The sequence below is a fragment of the Pecten maximus genome, chromosome 3 (assembly GCF_902652985.1).
Source record: "Pecten maximus chromosome 3, xPecMax1.1, whole genome shotgun sequence".
Taxonomy (NCBI): Eukaryota; Metazoa; Mollusca; class Bivalvia; order Pectinida; family Pectinidae; genus Pecten; species Pecten maximus.
The window spans coordinates 30,632,528-30,656,768 of record NC_047017.1 but is presented as its reverse complement, the minus strand read 5'-3'; the positions used below and the strand labels follow the sequence as shown (position 1 = coordinate 30,656,768).

General features: G+C 40.6%; 1 protein-coding gene and 1 long non-coding RNA gene across 2 annotated transcripts in view; one reads left to right on the top strand and one right to left on the bottom strand.

Moving 5' to 3' along the window:
• The window catches only part of LOC117323872 (probable serine/threonine-protein kinase pats1), a 36,864-nt gene that overhangs the window by 11,240 nt on the left and 1,383 nt on the right, over nt 1-24,241 (top strand). The window contains exons 11-24 of the mRNA XM_033879376.1: nt 12,170-12,316; nt 12,761-12,922; nt 13,696-13,794; nt 14,565-14,659; nt 16,033-16,180; nt 16,534-16,744; nt 18,036-18,138; nt 18,327-18,558; nt 18,715-18,890; nt 19,361-19,463; nt 19,951-20,133; nt 20,335-20,503; nt 23,366-23,486; nt 24,027-24,106. Of these exons, the coding sequence (XP_033735267.1) occupies nt 12,170-12,316; nt 12,761-12,922; nt 13,696-13,794; nt 14,565-14,659; nt 16,033-16,180; nt 16,534-16,744; nt 18,036-18,138; nt 18,327-18,558; nt 18,715-18,890; nt 19,361-19,463; nt 19,951-20,133; nt 20,335-20,481 (1,806 nt within the window). The 3' untranslated portion in view covers nt 20,482-20,503; nt 23,366-23,486; nt 24,027-24,106. The remainder of the gene's footprint in view (nt 1-12,169; nt 12,317-12,760; nt 12,923-13,695; nt 13,795-14,564; nt 14,660-16,032; nt 16,181-16,533; nt 16,745-18,035; nt 18,139-18,326; nt 18,559-18,714; nt 18,891-19,360; nt 19,464-19,950; nt 20,134-20,334; nt 20,504-23,365; nt 23,487-24,026; nt 24,107-24,241) is intronic.
• LOC117323881 lies at nt 8,396-9,465 on the bottom strand. The gene is made up of 2 exons (XR_004531845.1): nt 9,316-9,465; nt 8,396-8,842 (listed from the first exon to the last, which is right to left on the bottom strand). It is a non-coding gene; the product is annotated as an uncharacterized LOC117323881 (long non-coding RNA).

Here is a 24,241-nt window from a genome sequence, read left to right as displayed (position 1 = left end):
AATCCATCAAAAATGGGCAGGTTACATAGAGGTTCCCCAACGAGTGGAGATTGTTTATCATTTTTATCCAACTCGAGTTAGTTAATTTTTTAATTTTGAAAAGACACGAGCTTTAGCGAGTGTCTTTTCAAAATTAGAAAATTAACTAACGAGAGTTGGATAAAAATGATAAACAATCATCACGAGTAGGGGAACTTGTTTATCCCATAACTTCTTTTATTACAAATGTCAGCCAGTCATGTTCAAATTCTCCCAACGTAGCAACTAAATTCCGTGAACCAAATCACTACCCGACAAAATATAGGTCGTTATGAACGAAAGCTTATCATCTATTTTAGATGCACGACTCATATCTTCTGTACTGTATTTGTAAATGATATTATTTTACAAACGAAATATTAGTTTGAAAGTCCTTGTGTCTGTGTAAAAGGTAACTTGTTTAAATAACTCCGCTCAAAATATTCGAAGACGACACCGTCATCACAAAGTCGAACATCACCGCTGAATATTAGACTAATCGTTATCAGATTCAATTATCGGTCCTTTTTTCTGGATTTCGCAGGTACTGGTTACTAGTTATTGTGATGTTAAATGTTCATTCTGAGATTTATTCATTCAAGACATCGTGCATTTCAACAATTATTTCAGAAACTGAGCTGGAGTGTTGAGCAATATAGGCCTATGTAGGCCTAGTTTACGTTTGTCAGTGTGTTTACACGAAATCTCGTCAGTTTTACTGACATGAGACAAATGTTCCAAGATGATTTTTTACATTTCTGTGTTTGGGATAAATATATTCCTAATAAAGGTAAGTGGAATGATAAGAAAGTGTTTATTCGTTGATTTTTTTTTTCTGCTGGTACAATACCGAATGACACCCAGCTAAAAGGGAAGCTGCCTAACAGTTAACGTTAGAGGCTGCGACCGTTCCATTCAAATGACTACGATTAGACAGCGATTTAACCATTTTGTATTACATTTGTTCATTGTTTTGATAATTCATTCATGGCTATCGGGGTCCACTGCAATCTAGAATCATTATCAAGGGGGGGGGGGGGGGGGGGGGGGGGGCAGTTTTGGTTCGCTAGGCCTTCCCCTCATCAATGCAATATCTCGCTTCCGTGCGTCGTCTATTTTATATTTCGTACGACTCAAACCCTAGATTAATCGCCATTTCCATGAGGACACCCCTTTCACCTAGTTATGCTAATGTTGAGCACCGACAAATCCACAAAACGCGTCCATGCTGATCGTTTGAAGACATGTACAGGCGACCAAAAAAAAGGAGAGTAATAAAAATAGTCTGTGGTCAAAGGCCAGAGGTAAGCCAATCAGATTTGTTGTAGGTCACAAATGACCAATCAGAGGCTTAGAAAGTGGTTACACACTGCGGTGTTAAACAAAAACAATAACACACTGCTACAAATTTTATCACGTGCCATATCAGTTGTGAAACAAGCGTAGTTATGGGATAAATGTTTTCCTGATATCATGGAATCAAACTGCAACTGATATGATTGGTGAGTGTTATTTAGTCTGGGATTTCTTGACATGACATGTGGAGACTGGTGATTGTTATTTAGTCTGTGACTGGAGGACATGACATGTGGAGACTGGTGGGTGATATTATTTCTGGGACTGGAGGATATGACATGTGGAGACTGGTGGGTGATATTTAGTCTGTGACTGGAGGACATCACATGTGTATACTTGTGAGTGATATTTAGTCTGGGACTGGAGGACATGACATGTGGAGACTGGTGGGTGATATTTAGTCTGGGACTGGAGGACATGACATGTGTATACTTGTGAGTGATATTTAGTCTGGGACTGGAGGACATGACATGTGGAGACTGGTGGGTGATATTTAGTCTGGGACTGGAAGACATGACATGTGTATACTTGTGAGTGATATTTAGTCTAGGACTGGAGGACATGACATATCGAGACTGGTGGGTGATATTTAGTCTGAGACTGGAGGACATGACATGTGGAGACTTGTGAGTGTTATTTAGTCTGGGACTGGAGGACATTACATGTGGAGACTGGTGAGTGTTATTTAGTCTGGGACTGGAGGACATGACATGTGGAGACTGGTGGGTGATATTTAGTCTGGGACTGGAGGACATGACATGTGGAGACTGGTGAGTGTTATTTAGTCTGGGACTGGAGGACATGACATGTGGAGACTCTTGAGTCTTATCTAGTCTGGGGCTGGAGGACATTACATGTGGAGACTGGTGGGTGATATTTAGTCTGGGACTGGAGGACATTACATGTGGAGACTGGTGAGTGTTATTTAGTCTGGACTGGAGGACATTACATGTGGAGACTGGTGGGTGATATTTAGTCTGGGACTGGAGGACATGACATGTGGAGACTGGTGGGTGTTATTTAGTCTGGACTGGAGGACATGACATGTGGAGACTTGTGAGTGTTATTTAGTCTGGACTGGAGGACATGACATGTGGAGACTGGTGAGTGTTATTTAGTCTGGGACTGGAGGACATGACATGTGGAGACTGGTGGGTGATATTTAGTCTGGGACTGGTGTAACGGGATGAGCATATTGTCCAATCTGGTGCAGAGATAGAAACACAACACACTGTATTTACATTATTTACAACATTTAATTACAATATACACTATGAACAACTGCACATCCACACTCACTTTCACGCATTTAATAAGAACATATATCACAAATAAATGGTTCACTCTAGGAATGGGCAGATTTCCATCACTGTCTATGAGGTCACCTAAATAGTCTACACTGGTGGGCAGATTTCCACCATGAAGTGTCAACAAGAACCCAGTTCTCCCTCACAAGACGGGCACCATCAAGCCTCAACACGAACAGTTCTATATTGCCAGCAAAGAATACCATTCATGGCTGTCTATCAAGGTTCTGGCTGTGAGTCGCAACCACAGTACCCAGGCCATCTCGCTCCACCACACATCGGTCTGGCATATGTCCCTGTCAAGACACTGTTCTGACCATGATCCTTCCAGGATCATCCACACCACATTATGGTCTATCCTCACCAATGGGTTAAACTAAAATATAATACAAATATACTACTAAATAATTATGGCCCAACTAACCTAACCTATTTACAACCGTTATATTGACTAATATAAAACATATGTGCAATAAAATGACTACACCTTAAATTACGGAAAGTATGACACACGACGCCTTAATATTTACTACACTGACATGCACTCACGTTACATGTGAGCATATAACAATGACCACCCGTAATTCAGACTATGTAGACATTAACTAATATGTATATAATGCTATATGCTTGGTATATCTCTAAAATATCATCTATATAACTGTACATGTCGTATAATACCCTATTAATAAATATACAATACGCTAAGCACACCTGTATACACCCGTGCAACATACCGGGTGGGTATCTATAAATAGACAACTATAATACCTTGCTGTTTATCTACACAGCATGTCAACAACAGTAATAAACAATATATACAATTGGGTTTGTATGTACGGTACTCACTGCAAGCGGTAGTTTGCGTATTTATGTCCCACAAATAAGTAAATAGCCGCGGTGTTGTGCCGCTACACCTGCATGTTGACGTGTTTACACCGCACGTTCTGGAATGTCCTTTGTCATATATCCGATCACACATCCGGTTCACGTACAAGTCTTTAGGCGCGAAATACAAACAAAGTAAAGAACCATGGTATGTAACACACGCCCCCACTAGAAGAATGAAATTTTGAGAATTTCATTTCAACACATACATAGCATAGTCAGTTTGATAGCTAGAGTCTTTGTCCACGCTTGACGAAATTACATATGTCACTTGAGCACACATGCGAAATCTTAGGTTTCTTACAAATGACTGAGACAGTCTGCACCAACATTGTCCTTCCCGCGAATAGCGCGTATCCGAAACCTATATGGCTGCATAAGCAATGCCCACCGCATCAGCCGTGAGTTAGTTCCTTTCAGTTTATTCAAATAAACCAACGGCTGGTGGTCAGTTTCGATGATGAATTCGCGTCCGTAAAGATATCGCTCGAATTTTGAAATTCCCCAGATGACCGCCAAGCATTCCTTCTCGACAACAGAATAAGCTTTCTCTGCTCCCTTTAGCTTTCTGCTTGCATACGCAACAGGAAGTAGGTCACCAGATTCCTCCTGTAGAAGGACAGCACCGATTCCCGTATCCGAAGCGTCTGTTCTAAGAGTGAAATCGGCTTCGAGATCAGCAAGCTTAAGGATTGGGCTTGAAGACAGCATCTTTTTCAAAGTAGTGAAGGCTTTCTCTTGGGTTCTTTCCAGATCACCTTGTTGGGTTGGCCTTTCTTTGTAAGGTCCGTTAATGGAACCGAGATAGCAGCAAAGTTTGCGATGAACTTGCGATAGAATCCAGATAACCCGATGAATGATCGAACTTGTGATTTGGTTTCTGGTCGTGGTGCTTCGAGAATCGCCTTAACCTTGTCTGGATTCGGTAACAACCGCTGGTCTCCGACCACGTGACCCAGACAACCCAGGCTTTGATATCCACGTGCACACTTTGACGGCTTTGCAGTGATGCCAGATTTCCGTAGACGGTCGAACAGTTCGCGAAGAATTTGCTCGTGGTGCTCCCAAGTTTGTGTATAGATGAGGATATCGTCAATGAAACTCTCTATATTTGACATTCCATAGAGAAGCTTTCTCATCAGGCGACAGAAAGTTGCAGGGGCATTTACCAAGCCGAAAGGCATCACAGTGAATTGGAACAATCCAACTGGTGTAGTGAAGGCTGTCTTTGGCTTGGATGTCTTTGCCATTGGCACCTGCCAATACCCCTTGCTCAGATCCAAACGTGAAAAATACCTATGACCAGCCAATCGTGAAAAGATGTCTTCGGCATTAGGCATAGGTTCAGCATCGAATACGTTGACTCTGTTGATTTGACGATAATCGATGCAGAAGCGATTCGATCCATCCTTCTTTTTGACGATGACTACTGGAGCCGCATATGGAGATTCCGAAGGTTTGATTACCCCCATAGTTAACATCTGATCCATCTCCCTGCGAATGGTTTCTTTCATATGGAAAGGAAGAACTCGACCTTTCACTCTAACTGGATCATCAGTGGTAAGCCTGATTTCATGCTCGACTAATGTTGTTTTCCCCGGAACATCAGTTAGTACATCAGAGTAGTTACTAAGAATGTCTCTTATCTGACGTCGTTGTGTCTGATCTAGCTGATCAGAAACCTTCACATCATCAACTGATTCCTTTCTGATTGGACTGGGTGTCGTCTCTAACTGTCTTTCAGAGACATCCTCGTTGTCGCTTCCCGTGTCATCTGTGACGATTGACGCGCACACTACAGATAGAACACCAGGTTCTGTTACCACGGCTGACGATTGCGTGTTCATGCGTTCCACATAATGACGGAGTAAGTTCGCATGTAAGGTCTTGACCTTCCCGTCGACATTCACCCTATAATCCATTGTTCCCCTTCTCTCCTCAATGGTGTAGGGCCCTCTCCATTGCATCAGTAATTTGTTGCGTTTGGTAGGTAAAAGAATTAGTACCTTCTGTCCTGGTTCCATGATCACATCCTTTGCCTTCCGGTTGTAATACTTGGCCTGTCGGGACTTAGCAGATTTCAACTGCTCTTGCGCTAGTTTACAAGTTTCCTCAAGTCTCTCTTTCAAATCGACGACATACTGGTATGTAGTCTTGACATCGGTATCAGGAACGTCCTTGGTCCAAAGCTCGCGCAAAATCATCATCGGCCCGCGCACAGTTCTACCAAACAACAGTTCAAAAGGCGAAAATCCAAGACTTTCTTGGGGTACCTCTCGGTAGGAAAATAGTAAAGCATTGAGGTACTTATCCCAGTCTTTGGGTCTTTCTGAACACATTCTTTTGAGCATCTGTTTCAGGGTACCATTGAAACGTTCTACAAGGCCGTTGCACATTGGGTGATACGGAATGGTTGTTAACTGTCGAATGGATAAAAGACGACTCACTTCACGCATAAGTTCCGATGTGAATTGGCTACCCTGGTCGGTCAATACTTCCCGCGGAATGCCCACTCTACTGTACACATCAACCAACGCTTCAGCCACTCGCTCAGTCTCTATTCCCCTCAGAGCTATAGCCTCTGGATATCGCGTCGCATAATCAACAATGGTTAAGATGTATCTATTACCGCGATCAGTGGCTGGTTGAAGAGGTCCTATGATGTCAATGGCGACACGTTGAAACGGTATGTCGATAAGGGGCATCGTTCCTAGAGGAACTTTCGATACGCGTCCTTTCGGGAACGTCCTCTGGCAGACGTCGCAAGACCGACAAAACCTGGTTACGTCGGCGTTAACCACTGGCCAGAAGAACTCCATCATGATTCGGTCGCTAGTCCGTTTTGCTCCTAGATGACCCGACATCATTGACTCATGAGCCAAGCGAAGTACATTCTCACGATACTTTGTAGGAACTACGAGTTGCTTAAACGTTCTCCCGTTTGCTACTGCTGGGCTTTGGTACTCTCTGTATATCAGACCGCGATGCTTGAAGAATCTCGATTTTCTACCATCACGTCTTTCCTTTACCTCATCACTTGAAACCATGTCTCTAATCTTGACAAGACTATCATCTTCATGTTGAGCTGTTTCTATATCAGATGGTTGAACCTCCTTCAAAGCCGCTGGTACCTTGAGGGTACGATAAGGTCGTTCCTTAAGTTTCCTCTGAGCTCTGGTCTCAACAACTGCTATATCAGCCATCCTCTGATTCCAACTTGAATCTGGTTCATCTGGGGCTCTAGCACCGTCTATGTTACCAAGGATAAGGTCGTAGACTGGGGTTTCCATGCACCAGGCAACTACATGTCCAACATAATATGGTGTATCCACAACTACTGTGGCAGTAGGTACTTTCAAAGAACTGCCATCTGCAAGAGTGCATGCACGAACCTCGCCAGTCATCTAATCCTCAGTCACGAGACTTCTTTTAACCACCACACCTGAACAACCAGTGTCTCTCAGGACGGAAACTCGTTGACTCCCAACTACGCCTTCCACAACTGGCATCTTACAAGGTGTCGGAGCCGGGACGTTACAAGATACATTCATGTGAGTCCCATCTTGTAAACGACTTTCCCCATCATCTACCTCCACATCAACAGAAACCTCCTGCTTGATCTCCTTCCTCCTCTGTTTCCTACCTACAGATACATTCTTGGTTGGTTTACCCGTAATAGACATCACGCGATTCTTAGACCCCTTTTTCGGACACTTGTTCGCGAGATGTTCAGTACTTTTGCACACGTAGCACTGCCTCACACTGTCCCTTGAGTTAGCACTAGATGTTTCTCTCGCAGTATCCGAATGATCGCGCTTTGGATTTCGTTGCGATGAACTTTTCCCAATCTTAGGACGAACTAAGTTAGTAGGGTTACCTCTGGCCTCGGCATATTGGTCGGCCAATCTCGACATTTCCTGAATCGACGAAGGGATACGCTCTTTTAAGAAAAGCGTCAGTTCGTTACCACAAGCCTGTAGAAACTGATCCCTAACCATCAAGTCTTTAAGTGCATCAAAGCTCTTATCAGTACGACCCATCTCAAGCCATCTAACAAAATAACTCTCCAGTCTTACTGCAAACTGTGTAAATGTTTCTCCAGACTCTGGCCTACCTGTCCTGAACCGTTTCCTAAAACCGTCCTCAGTCATATCAAATCGCTTGAGGAGCGCCGCTTTGAGTATATCGTAGTCTAACGATTGTTCCCTCGGTAAACGCGAAAACACGTCCAAGGCGCGTCCCTTGAGAAGAACACTGAGGTTAGTAGCCCAATGAAGCGACCTGTCCCAACGTTGCGTTGTCGCGTACCGTTCATACCGTTGTAGATAAGAGTCCATGTTGTCCTTATCTTCATCAAACGGAGTAAGCTTAGGACCACGCATCGATGAAATATGACTGTCTCCCTCAGACTTAGTGTTAAATTTCCCTTCTAAAGTGAGAATTTCAATTCTCCTACGATGTTCCTCTATGGCCCTTTCTTCACGCTCCTTCTCGAGTTCTCGTTGGAGAACTATCTTTTCCTTCTCTGATTGGAGTTCACGCTCGTGCCGTCGTCTATCTTCCTCTTGTTTAGTCGATTCACGTTGAAGTTGACGTTCATCGCGTTCTCTGTCTTGTTCCCCGCGTACAAACTCAACGAGCGGTAAACCTGACAAACCCATTTCCTTACCTAATGATATCAGGTCTCTAAAGGCAGACATATATGTGTGCATTACAAACCCTTCACGGAATTAAACAATCACACTATCCCACCGCTGCCACCAAAATTGTAACGGGATGAGCATATTGTCCAATCTGGTGCAGAGATAGAAACACAACACACTGTATTTACATTATTTACAACATTTAATTACAATATACACTATGAACAACTGCACATCCACACTCACTTTCACACATTTAATAAGAACATATATCACAAATAAATGGTTCACTCTAGGAATGGGCAAATTTCCATCACTGTCTATGAGGTCACCTAAATAGTCTACACTGGTGGGCAGATTTCCACCATGAAGTGTCAACAAGAACCCAGTTCTCCCTCACAAGACGGGCACCATCAAGCCTCAACACGAACAGTTCTATATTGCCAGCAAAGAATACCATTCATGGCTGTCTATCAAGGTTCTGGCTGTGAGTCGCAACCACAGTACCCAGGCCATCTCGCTCCACCACACATCGGTCTGGCATATGTCCCTGTCAAGACACTGTTCTGACCATGATCCTTCCAGGATCATCCACACCACATTATGGTCTATCCTCACCAATGGGTTAAACTAAAATATAATACAAATATACTACTAAATAATTATGGCCCAACTAACCTAACCTATTTACAACCGTTATATTGACTAATATAAAACATATGTGCAATAAAATGACTACACCTTAAATTACGGAAAGTATGACACACGACGCCTTAATATTTACTACACTGACATGCACTCACGTTACATGTGAGCATATAACAATGACCACCCGTAATTCAGACTATGTAGACATTAACTAATATGTATATAATGCTATATGCTTGGTATATCTCTAAAATATCATCTATATAACTGTACATGTCGTATAATACCCTATTAATAAATATACAATACGCTAAGCACACCTGTATACACCCGTGCAACATACCGGGTGGGTATCTATAAATAGACAACTATAATACCTTGCTGTTTATCTACACAGCATGTCAACAACAGTAATAAACAATATATACAATTGGGTTTGTATGTACGGTACTCACCGCAAGCTGTAGTTTGCGTATTTATGTCCAATAAATGAGTAAGTAGCCGCGGTGTTGTGCCGCTACACCTGCATGTTGACGTGTTTACACCGCACGTTCTGGAATGTCCTTTGTCATATATACGGTCACACATCCGGTTCACGTACAAGTCTTTGAGCGCGAAATACAAACAAAGTAAAGTACCATGGTATGTAACTGGACTGGAGGACATGACATGTGGAGACTGGTGAGTGTTATTTAGTCTGGGACTGGAGGACATGACATGTGGAGACTCTTGAGTCTTATCTAGTCTGGGGCTGGAGGACATTACATGTGGAGACTGGTGGGTGATATTTAGTCTGGGACTGGAGGACATAATATGTGGAGACTGGTGGGTGTGATTAAGTCTGGGACTGGAGGACATTACATGTGGAGACTGGTGGGTGATATTTAGTCTGTGACTGGAGGACATGACATGTGGAGACTGGTGAGTGTTATTTAGTCTGTGACTGGAGGACATGACATGTGGAGACTGGTGAGTGTTATTTAGTCTGAGACTGGAGGACATGACATGTGGAGACTGGTGGGTGATATTTAGTCTGGGGCTGGAGGACATGACATGTGGAGACTGGTTTGTGTTATTTAGTCTGGACTGGATGACATGACATGTGGAGACTGTTGAGTCTTATTTAGTCTGGGACTGGAGGACATTACATGTGGAGACTGGTGAGTGTTATTTAGTCTGGACTGGAGGACATGACATGTGGAGACTGGTGGGTGATATTTAGTCTGAGACTGGAGGACATGACATGTGGAGACTGGTGAGTGTTATTTAGTCTGAGACTGGAGGACATGACATGTGGAGACTGGTGAGTGTTATTTAGTCTGAGACTGGAGGACATGACATGTGGAGACTGGTGGGTGATATTTAGTCTGGGACTGGAGGACGAGACTGGTGAGTGTTATTTAGTCTGGGACTGGAGGACATAACATGTGGAGACTGGTGAGTGTTATTTAGTCTGGGACTGGAGGACATGACATGTGGAGACTGGTGGGTGATATTTAGTCTGGGACTGGAGGACATGACATGTGGAGACTGGTGAGTGTTATTTAGTCTGGGACTGGAGGACATGACATGTGGAGACTGGTGAGTGTTATTTAGTCTGGGACTGGAGGACATGACATGTGGAGACTGGTGAGTGTTATTTAGTCTGGGACTGGAGGACATGACATGTGGAGACTGGTTGGTGTTATTTAGTCTGGGGCTGGAGGACATGACATGTGGAGACTGGTTGGGTGTTATTTAGTCTGGGGCTGGAGGACATGACATGTGGAGACTGGTGGGTGTTATTTAGTCTGGGACTGGAGGACATTACATGTGGAGACTGGTGGGTGATATTTAGTCTGGGACTGGAGGACATGACATGTGGAGACTGGTGGGTGTTATTTAGTCTGGGACTGGAGGACATGACATGTGGAGACTGGTGGGTGATATTTAGTCTGGACTGGAGGACATGACATGTGGAGACTGGTGAGTGTTATTTAGTCTGGGACTGGAGGACATGACATGTGGAGACTGGTGAGTGTTATTTAGTCTGGGACTGGAGGACATGACATGTGGAGACTGGTGAGTGTTATTTAGTCTGGGACTGGAGGACATAACATGTGGAGACTGGTGGGTGATATTTAGTCTGGGACTGGAGGACATGACATGTGGAGACTGGTGAGTGTTATTTAGTCTGGGACTGGAGGACATAACATGTGGAGACTGGTGAGTGTTATTTAGTCTGGGACTGGAGGACATGACATGTGGAGACTGGTGGGTGATATTTAGTCTGGGACTTGAGGACATGACATGTGGAGACTGGTGAGTGTTATTTAGTCTGGGACTGGAGGGCATGACATGTGGAGACTGGTGGGTGTTATTTAGTCTGGGACTGGAGGACATGACATGTGGAGACTGGTGAGTGTTATTTAGTCTGGGACTGGAGGACATGACATGTGGAGACTGGTGAGTGTTATTTAGTCTGGGACTGGAGGACATGACATGTGGAGACTGGTGGGTGTTATTTAGTCTGGGACTGGAGGACATGACATGTGGAGACTGGTTTGTGTTATTTAGTCTGGGACTGGAGGACATGACATGTGGAGACTGGTGGGTGATATTTAGTCTGGACTGGAGGACATGACATGTGGAGACTGGTGGGTGATATTTAGTCTGGGACTGGAGGACATGACATGTGGAGACTGGTGAGTGTTAATTAGTCTGGGACTGGTGGACATTACATGTGTATACTTGTGAGTGATATTTAGTCTGGGACTGGAGGACATGACATGTGGAGACTGGTGAGTGTTATTTAGTCTGGGACTGGAGGACATAATATGTGGAGACTGGTGGGTGATATTTAGTCTGGGACTGGAGGACATGACATGTGGAGACTGGTGGGTAATATTTAGTCTGGACTGGAGGACATGACGTGTGGAGACTGGTGAGTAATATTTAGTCTGGACTGGTGGACATGACATGTGGAGACTGGTGGGTGTGATTAAGTCTGGGACTGGAGGACATGACATGTGGGGACTTGTATACACTGTTCTACAGGAGAATATGTTACAGGAACAAAGCCTTTTATTTCCTATGAAGTGCACATTATGGGTAACAAGCAGTACTTGATTCAAGACTAATCTTGAGGAATTGAATTGAAAAACATGTCATTCCATAAAAAATCACAGTAAATTGTGCCATGCAGATCTGATCTCTGTCACTTTTTTCACAGGTCTGCTATATATGTTAATATAAGGCCAGCTATTCTTTTCCATTTGACATTGGTGATATTTCCAGTAAAAATCTTCACCCTTTTTTTGTTTTCACCAGATATCACAAGCAATCCAGTTTCTTCATGATCTTGGGTCGGTGCAGTACTTCCCTACTGAGTATCTCCGGGGCCATGTGGTGATCAACCCTCAGTGGATCGTAGACGTTATGGCCTGTGTGGTATCAGTCAAACAAGAGGTCATACAGGTATGTGTGTGTTCCTTCATCATACTGATATGTGTGTGTAACATCATCATACATGTGTGACGTGTGTGTTCCTTTATCATACAGGTGTGACATGTGTGTGTTCCTTCATCATACAGGTGTGACGTGTGTGTTCCTTTGTCATACAGGTGTGACATGTGTGTGTTCCTCATCATACAGGTGTGACATGTGTGTTCCTTCGTCATACAGGTGTGACATATGTGTGTTCCTCATCATACAGGTATGACATGTGTGTGTTCCTTCATACAGGTGTGGCATGTGTGTGTTCCTTCATACAGGTACATGTATGTTCCTTTATGATACAGGTGTGTGTATGTGTGCTCCTCTTCATCATTTGATTATCTGTTTTGTTACTGATCCAGTTATTTGCAATTTTAATGAGCAATCCGTGCATATTTTAGGCCTCTTTTGGTAATTTTTTTTCAGGATGGGAGATTGATGCATTCCAGCATTGACACTGTTTGGTCAGAATATCACAAAATGGCTGACTGGTTACTCCGACTCACTGAGGAGTTTGACCTCACCTTTCAACTAGAAGGGGAGAATTGTAACATTGTGCCCTGTCTTCTCCCAGAGAAACGACCAGATGTAAGTATCAATGTTTACATTAAACCGTATCTCCTCCTATAAAACGACCAGATGTAAATATCAATGTTTACATTGTACCGTATCTCCTCCTATAAAACGACCAGATGTAAATATCAATGTTTACATTGTACCGTATCTCCTCCTATAAAACGACCAGATGTAAGTATCAATGTTTACATTGTACCGTATCTCCCCCTATAAAACGACCAGATGTAAATATCAATGTTTACATTGTACCGTATCTCCCCCTATAAAACGACCAGATGTAAATATCAATGTTTACATTGTACCGTATCTCCTCCTATAAAACGACCAGATGTAAATATCAATGTTTACATTGTACCGTATCTCCTCCTATAAAACGACCAGATGTAAATATCAATGTTTACATTGTACCGTATCTCCTCCTATAAAATGACCAGATGTAAGAACCAGAGCTTTGTGAATTTCACTAATTCCGCAAATAACAATCTACCCTAAATGGAAGGGGGTTATATTTAGCTTACCATGATAAATATTAGATAATTTTCTTTTTGTGTATATTTTGGTCATTTGTACTTAGAAATAATTGAAACTTTGCTGTAATTACAACAATTAAATGAAAGTGTATTATTACTGTATACATTATTCATTTAAAATTTTATGTTTCAATATCTAATTAGGGTGTCTGAGATGTAATCATAAATATTCTGTAAATAATTCAATTCTCAACATGTATTTAAATAATGTTGGGTTAATTGTCTTAATTATTTCAATTCAACCAATGATTTCAGTTCATGTGGCCAGACATCAGCAAGGACGAGGAAATATTTGAGATGAAGATGGTGTACAAGTTTGATTACCTGCCTGCTGGCTTGTTTAACAGGGGACAGGTATATAGTTCTACACTTACCTGTAAAAAATAATTTTCTGGTGTTTTCCCTGTAGAAATAATCCTTCGGTTTCGGTTATATTGTACAGGTACTATCTATATAATGATGATGATAAGTATGTATAAATCCTGCAGAAAATGGAGGGAATATAACTGAAACTTGTCGATTTGTCTGTTTCATAGCATACTTCTGTTAAATTAGAAAACATATCCTACATCTTACCTTACTGAATAGAGCATTATGTTGTAATCATCTGTTTGTCTGGTAATTTTTTTTTTCTAAAAAGAATTTACATATTAATCAACTGAGTCAGTAATTCTAAATAGTATAAGAATGTCTGTTGTCAGAGCCCCAATCAATTTGCACTCTTCTCCTTCTAGAATATATCTTCCGGTCACTCGATTTGTAGCTCTTCTGCTTCTGGAAGATCTTCTACCTCTTCCGTCTCGAAGCTGGAAGATTTATCTTCCAAGATGGCGGCGACCATGTTTAAGTGTGCGAGTGATGAGTTTCACTAGAGAAGGATTTATAACATATACATGCACATGTTTGTGTCATAGTGTGTGGGAAAACTGAAAAAAATTGTTTGTTTTGGGTTATATTCTCCCGGTTTACTCGATTTACATATAACGGAATGCGATCTTCTTAGAAGGCTTCTCTTCCGAGAAGAGTGCAAATCAAGTGGGGCTCTGGACTTTTATTTCATAAATTTTCTTAGAAGTTAAAAGTTGATTATATTAACATATAAATGAAAAACATTTGATATCCAGGTGAGGCTTCATGGTTACTCAGAAGACTCTTTGATCTGGAAGAGGGGCTCCTACATAGAGAAAAATGGCCAGCTAGCATTGATACAACAGGAGGAGTAAGTAGAACATGCTTTCCCTGGTAATGACAGAAAAATGGCCGACTAGTGTTGATGTTTTACTGGTAAACTACTAATGACAGAAAAATGGCCGACTAGTGTTGATGGTTTACTGGTAATGACAGAAAAATGGCCGACTAGTGTTGACTGTTTTACTGGTAATGACAGAAAAATGGCCGACTAGTGTTGATGTTTTACTGGTAATGACAGAAAAATGGCCGACTAGTGTTGATGTTTTACTGGTTAAATGGCAGAAAAAATGGCCGACTAGTGTTGATTGTTTTACTGGTAATGACAGAAAAATGGCCGACTAGTGTTGATGTTTTACTGATAATGACAGAAAAATGGCCGACTAGTGTTGATGTTTTACTGATAAAATGGCAGAAAAAATGGCCAACTAGTGTTGATGTTTTACTGGTTAAATGGCAGAAAAAATGGCCGACTAGTGTTGATTGTTTTACTGGTAATGACAGAAAAATGGCCGACTAGTGTTGATGTTTTACTGGTTAAATGGCAGAAAAAATGGCCGACTAGTGTTGATTGTTGTACTGGTAATGACAGAAAAATGGCCAACTAGTGTTGATGTTTTACTGGTAATGGCAGAAAAATGGCCGACTAGTGTTGATGTTTTACTGATAAAATGGCAGAAAAAATGGCCAACTAGTGTTGATGTTTTACTGGTTATGACAGAAAAATGGCCGACAAGTGTTGATGGTTTACTGGTAATGGCAGAAAAATGGCCGACTAGTGTTGATGGTTTACTGGTAATGACAGAAAAATGGATGACAAGTGTTGATGTTTTACTGGTAATGACAGAAAAATGGATGACTAGTGTAGATGTTTTACTGGTAATGGCAGAAAAATGGCCGACAAGTGTTGATGGTTTACTGGTAATGACAGAAAAATGGATGACAAGTGTTGATGTTTTACTGGTAATGGCAGAAAAATGGCCGACAAGTGTTGATGGTTTACTGGTAATGACAGAAAAATGGCCGACAAGTGTTGATGGTTTACTGGTAATGACAGAAAAATGGCCGACAAGTGTAGATGTTTTACTGGTAATGACATAAAAATGGCCGTCTAGTGTTGATGTTTTACTGATAATGACAGAAAAATGGATGACTAGTGTTGATGTTGTACTGATAAAATACATTTACACTTGGCCACTGGCACTTCTGTGCTTACTTAGGAGTAATGATAAGACTACAGAGTAAGCTTGTCCATCAGTTTTGGATCTGCTCTCTATCACATCGTTTGTTAACACTTAAATGCCTGTTCAGATGTGGTAGGGAAATTATAATATCATACAACCTTGTTTTGTGTATGATAATTTCTCCCGAAATTAATATCATATCAATCTAATTATATTTCAGGGACTCAGAGTTGAGTGTGAGGGTACAGGGCCCAAACCCAAATAACATCCTCTTCTTCATTCATGAGGTGTTTGAAGGTCTGATCAACGAGTCTTTCCACGGTGTTACCTATGACTATGAGATTCCATGTCCTGACTGTACCAAACATGTAGGTATAAAGAGGTGTCTGCATTGCTGTAGACTTTTTATCCCCTACTCAACTAGGTAATGATGGATATGAGACAAGGTCCACCTGTCCTTTCAGTAGATAAAAGATATTGTTTTAATCCCTTCTTAACTTTTATGAGAATTGATTGTCTTCTCCACATATCAGGTCAAGAATTAAGTGCTTTTTAGAAGAAATTTACATCCAAATGATACCGTTTGTCATTTTAGGCAATAACATGTCTAACAGAATCCAACAGGCAAGAAATGTGGAGATCCACTTTAACTTTGTAATGGACATTTATTGTTTGTGTGTCTAATGAACAATTTAAGTTGAGACATTATGTCTGTTTGTAGCGCCAGAGAGACCCACACATGTTTAAAGCGTCCAGTATACGCCGTGCCCTGGAGTTGAAGGCGCCCTTCCTACAGTGCCAGAAACAGTTCCACACAGTTCCACTACTGACCCTACAGACAATTCTAGCCCCTGACACTAACAGTGACTATGAGGTTCACCTTGACCAGGATGTCAACAATCTGATGCAGATGCAAAAGGAAATGGCCACAGGTAAGATATACACAGGTAGATACAACAATAACAACACAATAACAATACAATGACAACAAAATAACAACATGATAACAACAGGATTACAACATCACACAATAACAACACAATAACAACTTCACACAATAACAGCGCAATACAATAACAACACAATTACAACACAATACAATAACAACACCATTACATCACAATACAATAACAACACAATTACAACACAATAATAACCTCACACATGTAACAACACAATACAACCTCACATATCTGTGTGTTTATTAATCCTGTTTGTGATATATGTACCCTGTACTGTTTATGTCTGATTAGATTATCTGTTTTCTATTACCAATGACAGGTATTCCACACTTTTACCTGTGCAAGATTACCTTTTCTATTACCCATGACAGATATACCACACTTTTACCTGTGTGAGATTACCTTTTCTATTACCCATGACAGATATACCACACTTTTACCTGTGTGAGATTTCCTTTTCTATTACCCATGACAGATATACCACACTTTTACCTGTGCAAGATTTCCTTTTCTATTACCCATGACAGGTATTCCACACTTTTACCTGTTCGAGATTGCCTTTTCTTTTACCCATGACAGGTATTCCACACTTTTACCTGTCAAGATTTCCTTTTCTATTACCCATGACAGATATACCACACTTTTACCTGTGCAAGATTTCCTTTTCTTTTACCCATGACAGGTATTCCACACTTTTACCTGTCAAGATTTCCTTTTCTATTACCCATGACAGATATACCATACTTTTACCTGTGTAAGATTTCCTTTTCTATTACCCATGACAGATATACCACACTTTTACCTGTGTGAGATTTCCTTTTCTATTACCCATGACAGGTATTCCACACATTTACCTGTGCAAGATTTCCTTTTCTATTACCCATGACAGATATACCACACTTTTACCTGTGCAAGATTTCCTTTTCTATTACCCATGACAGGTATACCATACTTTCACCTATGTGATATTTCCTTTTCTATTACCCAAATGAATGATACAATTCTGATACCGTTATACAGAGGGAATGATACAATTCTGATACAGTTATACAGAGGGAATGATACGATTCTGATACAGGGAAGAGATTTTGTAAATTTAACACCAATATTACATACATCTAAGGCAACAGGGTGAGAGAATCTCAAGGGGTAAGACTAGTGGATCTTGATCTGAGGGGAAAGATTCTTAAACTATCAAACACTTGGCAAAGCCTTGTGGGAGGTGGAAGATGATGTAAGTCTACTCTTTCTTTGTGAGCAGACATCTTCATCTCGTACTGCTCTGGAGATGCTCCCAAGGATAGGTCAAATGTCATACATCCAGCTGATATCTGTGCTGACCTTGAAAAAGAAGGATTTTCCTGGTAAGTTTGTTCATATCAATTAAATTTTGAATGGGTTTCACACTGTACATATCATGTACTAGTCATATATCAAAAAAATATTTTAATTTTTTTTACATATTTGTCTGTAATTGAAAAAAAATTTGAAAGTCATTTTATAAATCTTGTATACCATACAAGTTTCTGTACAACTTATGTATTTGTTTCAGCTACTTCCCAGAGGGTGCGGCACTGACGTCACGTGAAGAGATGGCCCAGCAGCTGGTCCATTCCTCAGTGTTTCTTGCTCTGATTTCCAATAACTATGCTGCAAATGAAGTGTGCTGTGACATGTACAAGTATGCTGTCGGCACCATGAGGCGCCCCACCATCTGCGTAGCTCTGGGCGAGAACTTTGACTGGAAAAAGAGTCCGTCACTTGGGGTCATCACATCAGATGTGGTGAGTTTGTGATGAAATTATTGGCAAGTTGCGGGTATTAACTTTTACCTGTGTTTTATTTACAGTTGTAATTCTTTATTGGTACATAATGTGTTACATGTGTTTTTGTTTACAGTTTATTTGTTTACATAACAGGGTGGTTTTTTTTATCAACAGGTGTTTGTGAACATGATTAACTCCAAGAAGTCAGTGTATAAATCAAAGCTGAAGGAGTTGCTGTCAACTCTACAGAAAAATGAACAGATCTCTCAGGTGAAATCAGAAGCAGCTGGTTCCTGCTTCATCAGTTACTCGTGGGCCAACTCTAGATTGGCCGTGGAATGTGGCACCAAGTAAGTTTGGGTAGCTAATTACTCTACCCTCATACATTCAATTTTCAGATAAAATATTCTATGAAAAGAATTTAAAAGTAAAATAATTATATCATTACTTAATAATGATTTATTATTTGCTATATTTAATCAATGATGTAAAATTTTAACATGATAGTTGATGGATAAAATATGAAAATAAAAATGTGTTTTTTTTGTTTTTTTTTAATTTTCTTCAGAATTACGGTCTGTAACGACAGAATTTTTCACTGAAAAAAGGAAGATCGCCACTCTTATCAATACAAACATATAATACAAATTAAAAAATATTGCTGTTGATAATTTCAGAAAATACATTGTATTCTTCCTTAACGGTTCTCTTAAATTAATGAGGTATGGAAATTTTAAAATATTCATGTGCATGCTGATATGGGTGATGATATGATAATTATATTAATTTTTATCTTTATAATTATCTGCTTGTCTAATAGGGAGTTACCAGGTGCCCTCGGTTTCGGGGATCCACGCCAACTTAAATCCTATTTGGAGGAGACTGGCATTAAATGCTGGATAGATGTCGATCAAGTTAATGTGGTAAGTGTATATTACAGAATATCAAGTGTTCGTGGTGTATAATGTCCATTCAGTCAAATGATGGTATGGCACACTTATATGGTTAAGATTGTCCATTTTGTGTGGCTTGGTAGCATCGGTAAATCATGGTCTAGGGATATAATGGAAGACTGATGTAGTCTAATGATAGAGATCAGAGCAGTGTTAAGAGAAAATATGATGATTTGACAGTCACCAAAATACAAGTAGGATTCTCTTGTTGATCAGTCTGGTGTTTACTTGATTAATGGTATGATAGGACAGTGTTACATGTATGTCTTCAGTGTGAAAAAAACCCAACAAAGATCTACCTGAGCCCGCAGAATTGTTGATGTCCAGAATGTTTCACAGGACAATTGACCATTACACAGTTGAACAAATTTAATTCCTCAAAATTCTGTAAACATGATCGCCAACAAAATTTGACCTGTGACCCTTTGCTCTGTCACTTTCACTCCTTATTCCGCAGAACGACCAGTTACTGAACAGGATAGCCCAGGGTCTGTCTGAGGCTCGTGTTATGGTGGCCTGTGTGTCAGACCAGTATGCCCAGTCCAAGATTTGCTGTAAGGAGATGAGGTTTGCTGTACAACTAGAACTGCCCATTGTTGTGGCCATTGTTGGAACTGGAACCGAGTGGAAACGCTCCGAGGTATGTCACTGATGTTACATAATTAATTACTAAAATTGCTTTGTTTCAAAAACTTTTTATAGCTTTAAATGATCTTTAGGAATGCCTACTATCGTTGAAAAGAATAAATATAGATCAAAGGTCCACTGGAGTGGACTACAAAAACTAAGGTACAGGTAGGTATACACAGGTATATACATGTCAACATTTACGGTGCTTCAGGTGGGCTTCAACTCCATGTCCTACCCTGTTGTGGACTTCCAGCGACCGAACCCCAACGCAAACCAGGACTTGCTCACACTGGTAAAATCAGTGAAGCTGCCTGAACAAGTGGAGCTGACAGAAAAGAGAAAAAAAAAAGGACAGTGACCGAGCTAATACCTCATTTAAGGTAATAAATCACTGTGTTCCTGGCATAGAGTTAGACCAGGCCACAAGTTTATAGAACTTGTCTCAAAGTTGTTACAAAATGAAATATTTTATTAGAGGCTGCATGTCGGCATTTGTTTTCAAAAATAATGATTCTTTGACTATAGATTTTCTGATGGACTGATCGTCTTCAAATTTGGTAAGTAAATGATTAAATAAAAAAAGGAGGCAGCCTCTTCCTCCTCTGATGTTCAACTGATATAGTACAAATCCATAAAGTAAGCTAAACAGGACACACGGATCTCTTGTCAAGTCTTGTCAGATCATTTTATATACAAAACCCTTTGATCTCCTATCCAGACTGTCAGATCATTATCTATACAGGACCCATGGATCTCTTGTCATGTCTGTCCGATAATTTTGTATACAGGACCCATGGATCTCTTGTCATGTCTGTCAGATCTTTTTCTATACAGGACCCATGGATCTCTTATCATGTCTGTCAGATCTTTTTCTATGCAGGACCCATGGATCTCTTGTCCAGTCTGTCAGATCATTATCTATACAGGACCCATTGATCTCTTGTCCAGACTGTCAGATCATTTTCTATACAGGACCCATGGATCTCTTGTCCAGACTGTCAGATCATTATCTATACAGGACCCATGGATCTCTTGTCCAGACTGTCAGATCATTATCTATACAGGACCCATAGATCTCTTGTCCAGTCTGTCAGATCATTTTCTATACAGGACCCATGGATCTCTTGTCCAGACTGTCAGATCATTATCTATACAGGACCCATGGATCTCTTGTCCAGACTGTCAGATCATTATCTATACAGGACCCATTGATCTCTTGTCCAGACTGTCAGATCATTTTCTATACAGGACCCATGGATCTCTTGTCCAGACTGTCAGATCATTATCTATACAGGACCCATGGATCTCTTGTCCAGACTGTCAGATCTTTTTCTATACAGGACCCATGGATCTCTTGTCCAGACTGTCAGATCATTATCTATACATGACCCATGGATCTCTTGTTCAGGCTGTCCGATCATTTTGTATACAGGACCCATATATCTCTTGTCCAGACTGTCAGATCATTATCTATACAGGACCCATGGATCTCTTGTCCAGTCTGTCAGATCTTTTTCTATACAGGACCCATGGATCTCTTGTCCAGTCTGTCAGATCTTTTTGTATACAGGACCCATGGATCTCTTGTCATGTCTGTCAGATCTTTTTCTATACAGGACCCATGGATCTCTTGTCCAGTCTATCCAATCATTTTGTATACAGGACCCATGGATCTCTTGTCATGTCTGCAGATCTTTTTCTATACAGGACCCATGGATCTCTTGTCCAGTCTGTCAGATCTTTTTGTATACAGGACCCATGGATCTCTTGTCATGTCTGTCAGATCTTTTTCTATACAGGACCCATGGATCTCTTGTCCAGTCTGTCAGATCTTTTTGTATACAGGACCCATGGATCTCTTGTCATGTCTGTCAGATCTTTTTCTATACAGGACCCATGGATCTCTTGTCCAGTCTATCCAATCATTTTGTATACAGGACCCATGGATCTCTTGTCATGTCTGTCAGATCTTTTTCTATACAGGACCCATGGATCTCTTGTCCAGTCTGTCAGATCTTTTTCTATACCGGACCCATGGATCTCTTGTCCAGTCTGTCAGATCATTTTCTATACAGAACCCATGGGTCTCTTGTCCAGTCTGTCAGATCATTATCTATACAGGACCCATGGATCTCTTGTTAAATCTGTCAGATCATTATCTATACAGCACCCATGGATCTCTTGTCCAGTCTGTCAGATCGTTATCTATACAGGACCCATGGATCTCTTGTTAAATCTGTCAGATTATTATCTATACAGGACCCATGGATCTCTTGTTAAGTCTGTCAGATTATTATCTATACAGGACCCATGGATCTCTTGTTAAGTCTGTCAGATTATTATCTATACAGGACCCATGGATCTCTTGTCCAGTCTGTCAGATCATTTTCTATACAGGACCCATGTATCTCTTTTACAGACTGTCAGATCATTATCTATACAGGACCCATGGATCTCTTGTTAAGTCTGTCAGATCATTTTCTATACAGGACCCATAGATCTGTTGCCCAGGCTGTCAGATCATTTTGTATACAGGACCCATGGATCTCTTGTCCAGACTGTCAGATCATTATATATACAGTACCCATGGATCTCTTGTCCAGGCTGTCAGATCATTATCTATACAGGACCCATGGATCTCTTGTCCAGGCTGTCAGATCATTTTCTATACAGAACCCATGGATCTCTTGTCCAGTCTGTCAGATCTTTTTCTATACAGGACCCATGTATCTCTTTTCCAGACTGTCAGATCATTATATTTACAGGACCCATGGATCTCTTGTCCAGTCTGTCAGATCATCTTCTATACAGGACCCATGGATCTCTTGTCCAGTCTGTCAGATCATTATCTATACAGGACCCATAGATCTCTTGTCCAGGCTGTCAGATCATTTTGTATACAGGACCCATGGATCTCTTGTCCAGACTGTCAGATCATTATATATACAGGACCCATGGATCTCTTGTCCAGACTGTCAGATCGTTATATATACAGGATCCATGGATCTCTTGTCCAGACTGTCAGATCGTTATATATACAGGATCCATGGATCTCTTGTCCAGACTGTCAGATCATTATCTCAAACTACACAATTGAGTACACTTTACAAATAAAAAGTTTTATAGATATAATGTTATTAAGTGACAGATAAGTATTTGCACTGCCATACTCTTTACTGAAGTTTTGTTCTCTCACTTAAGAATGATATGAAAACACAAGTTTTGATTATTTTTGGTTACAGGAGATGTTTGAGCTTGCCCAGAGGAAGTTTCTAAGACAGATATCAAATTACGCCATGACACATGACATGGCTAACTACCCACGTCTCTTTATTGTGGACATAGCAAAGATGGAGGAACCAGGTAAGTCAGGCGGTTCATTTTCATCACATTTATATTTCAGGGTCAATCGTTTGGACAGGTATGATGTCCTGCCTGTTATAGTCAGGCTGAATGATCACAGATACAATGTTAGTTTATTTAATCCCAAATTTGGGACCTTGAAATGTAAAGTTTACTTAAAAATCATGTGTTGGCAAGGACTTTACTGAGAAAAGGTTTGCACTGCATATATACATTTCATTGTAAATGGAATGTGACGGTCCATTATGAATGGAAAAAAGATATTCCCTGGGGCTATATAGATATTGAGGCAGGAGATGTATAGGTGATTACATGTCTACAATTTGAAGTTTAATATTACTGTCATGTCAGCACATTAACATATCTAGATATTTCGTAATATTTCTTGCAACAAAGCAAATAATTGTAAGTGCACATTTTTTTTCTTGATTGATATGACAGTCCATACACACTAAATCACTGGGGCTCCAAATCTTTGTAATTGTGTTGTAACTATTACATTATAGATTTTAATCAATTGTTAATAAAATTGTTTTGTAGAAACAAAGAAAACCTTACCTAATGAGGATGACTTTAAATCCAGAAGATACTGTGTGTACACTTTGTGTGAATGTGAACAGGTAATTATAGAAACTGTGTGTACACTTTGTGTGAATGTGTACAGGTAATTATAGATACTGTGTGTACACTTTGTGTGAATGTGTACAGGTAATTATAGATACTGTGTGTACACCTTGTGTGAATGTGAACAGGTA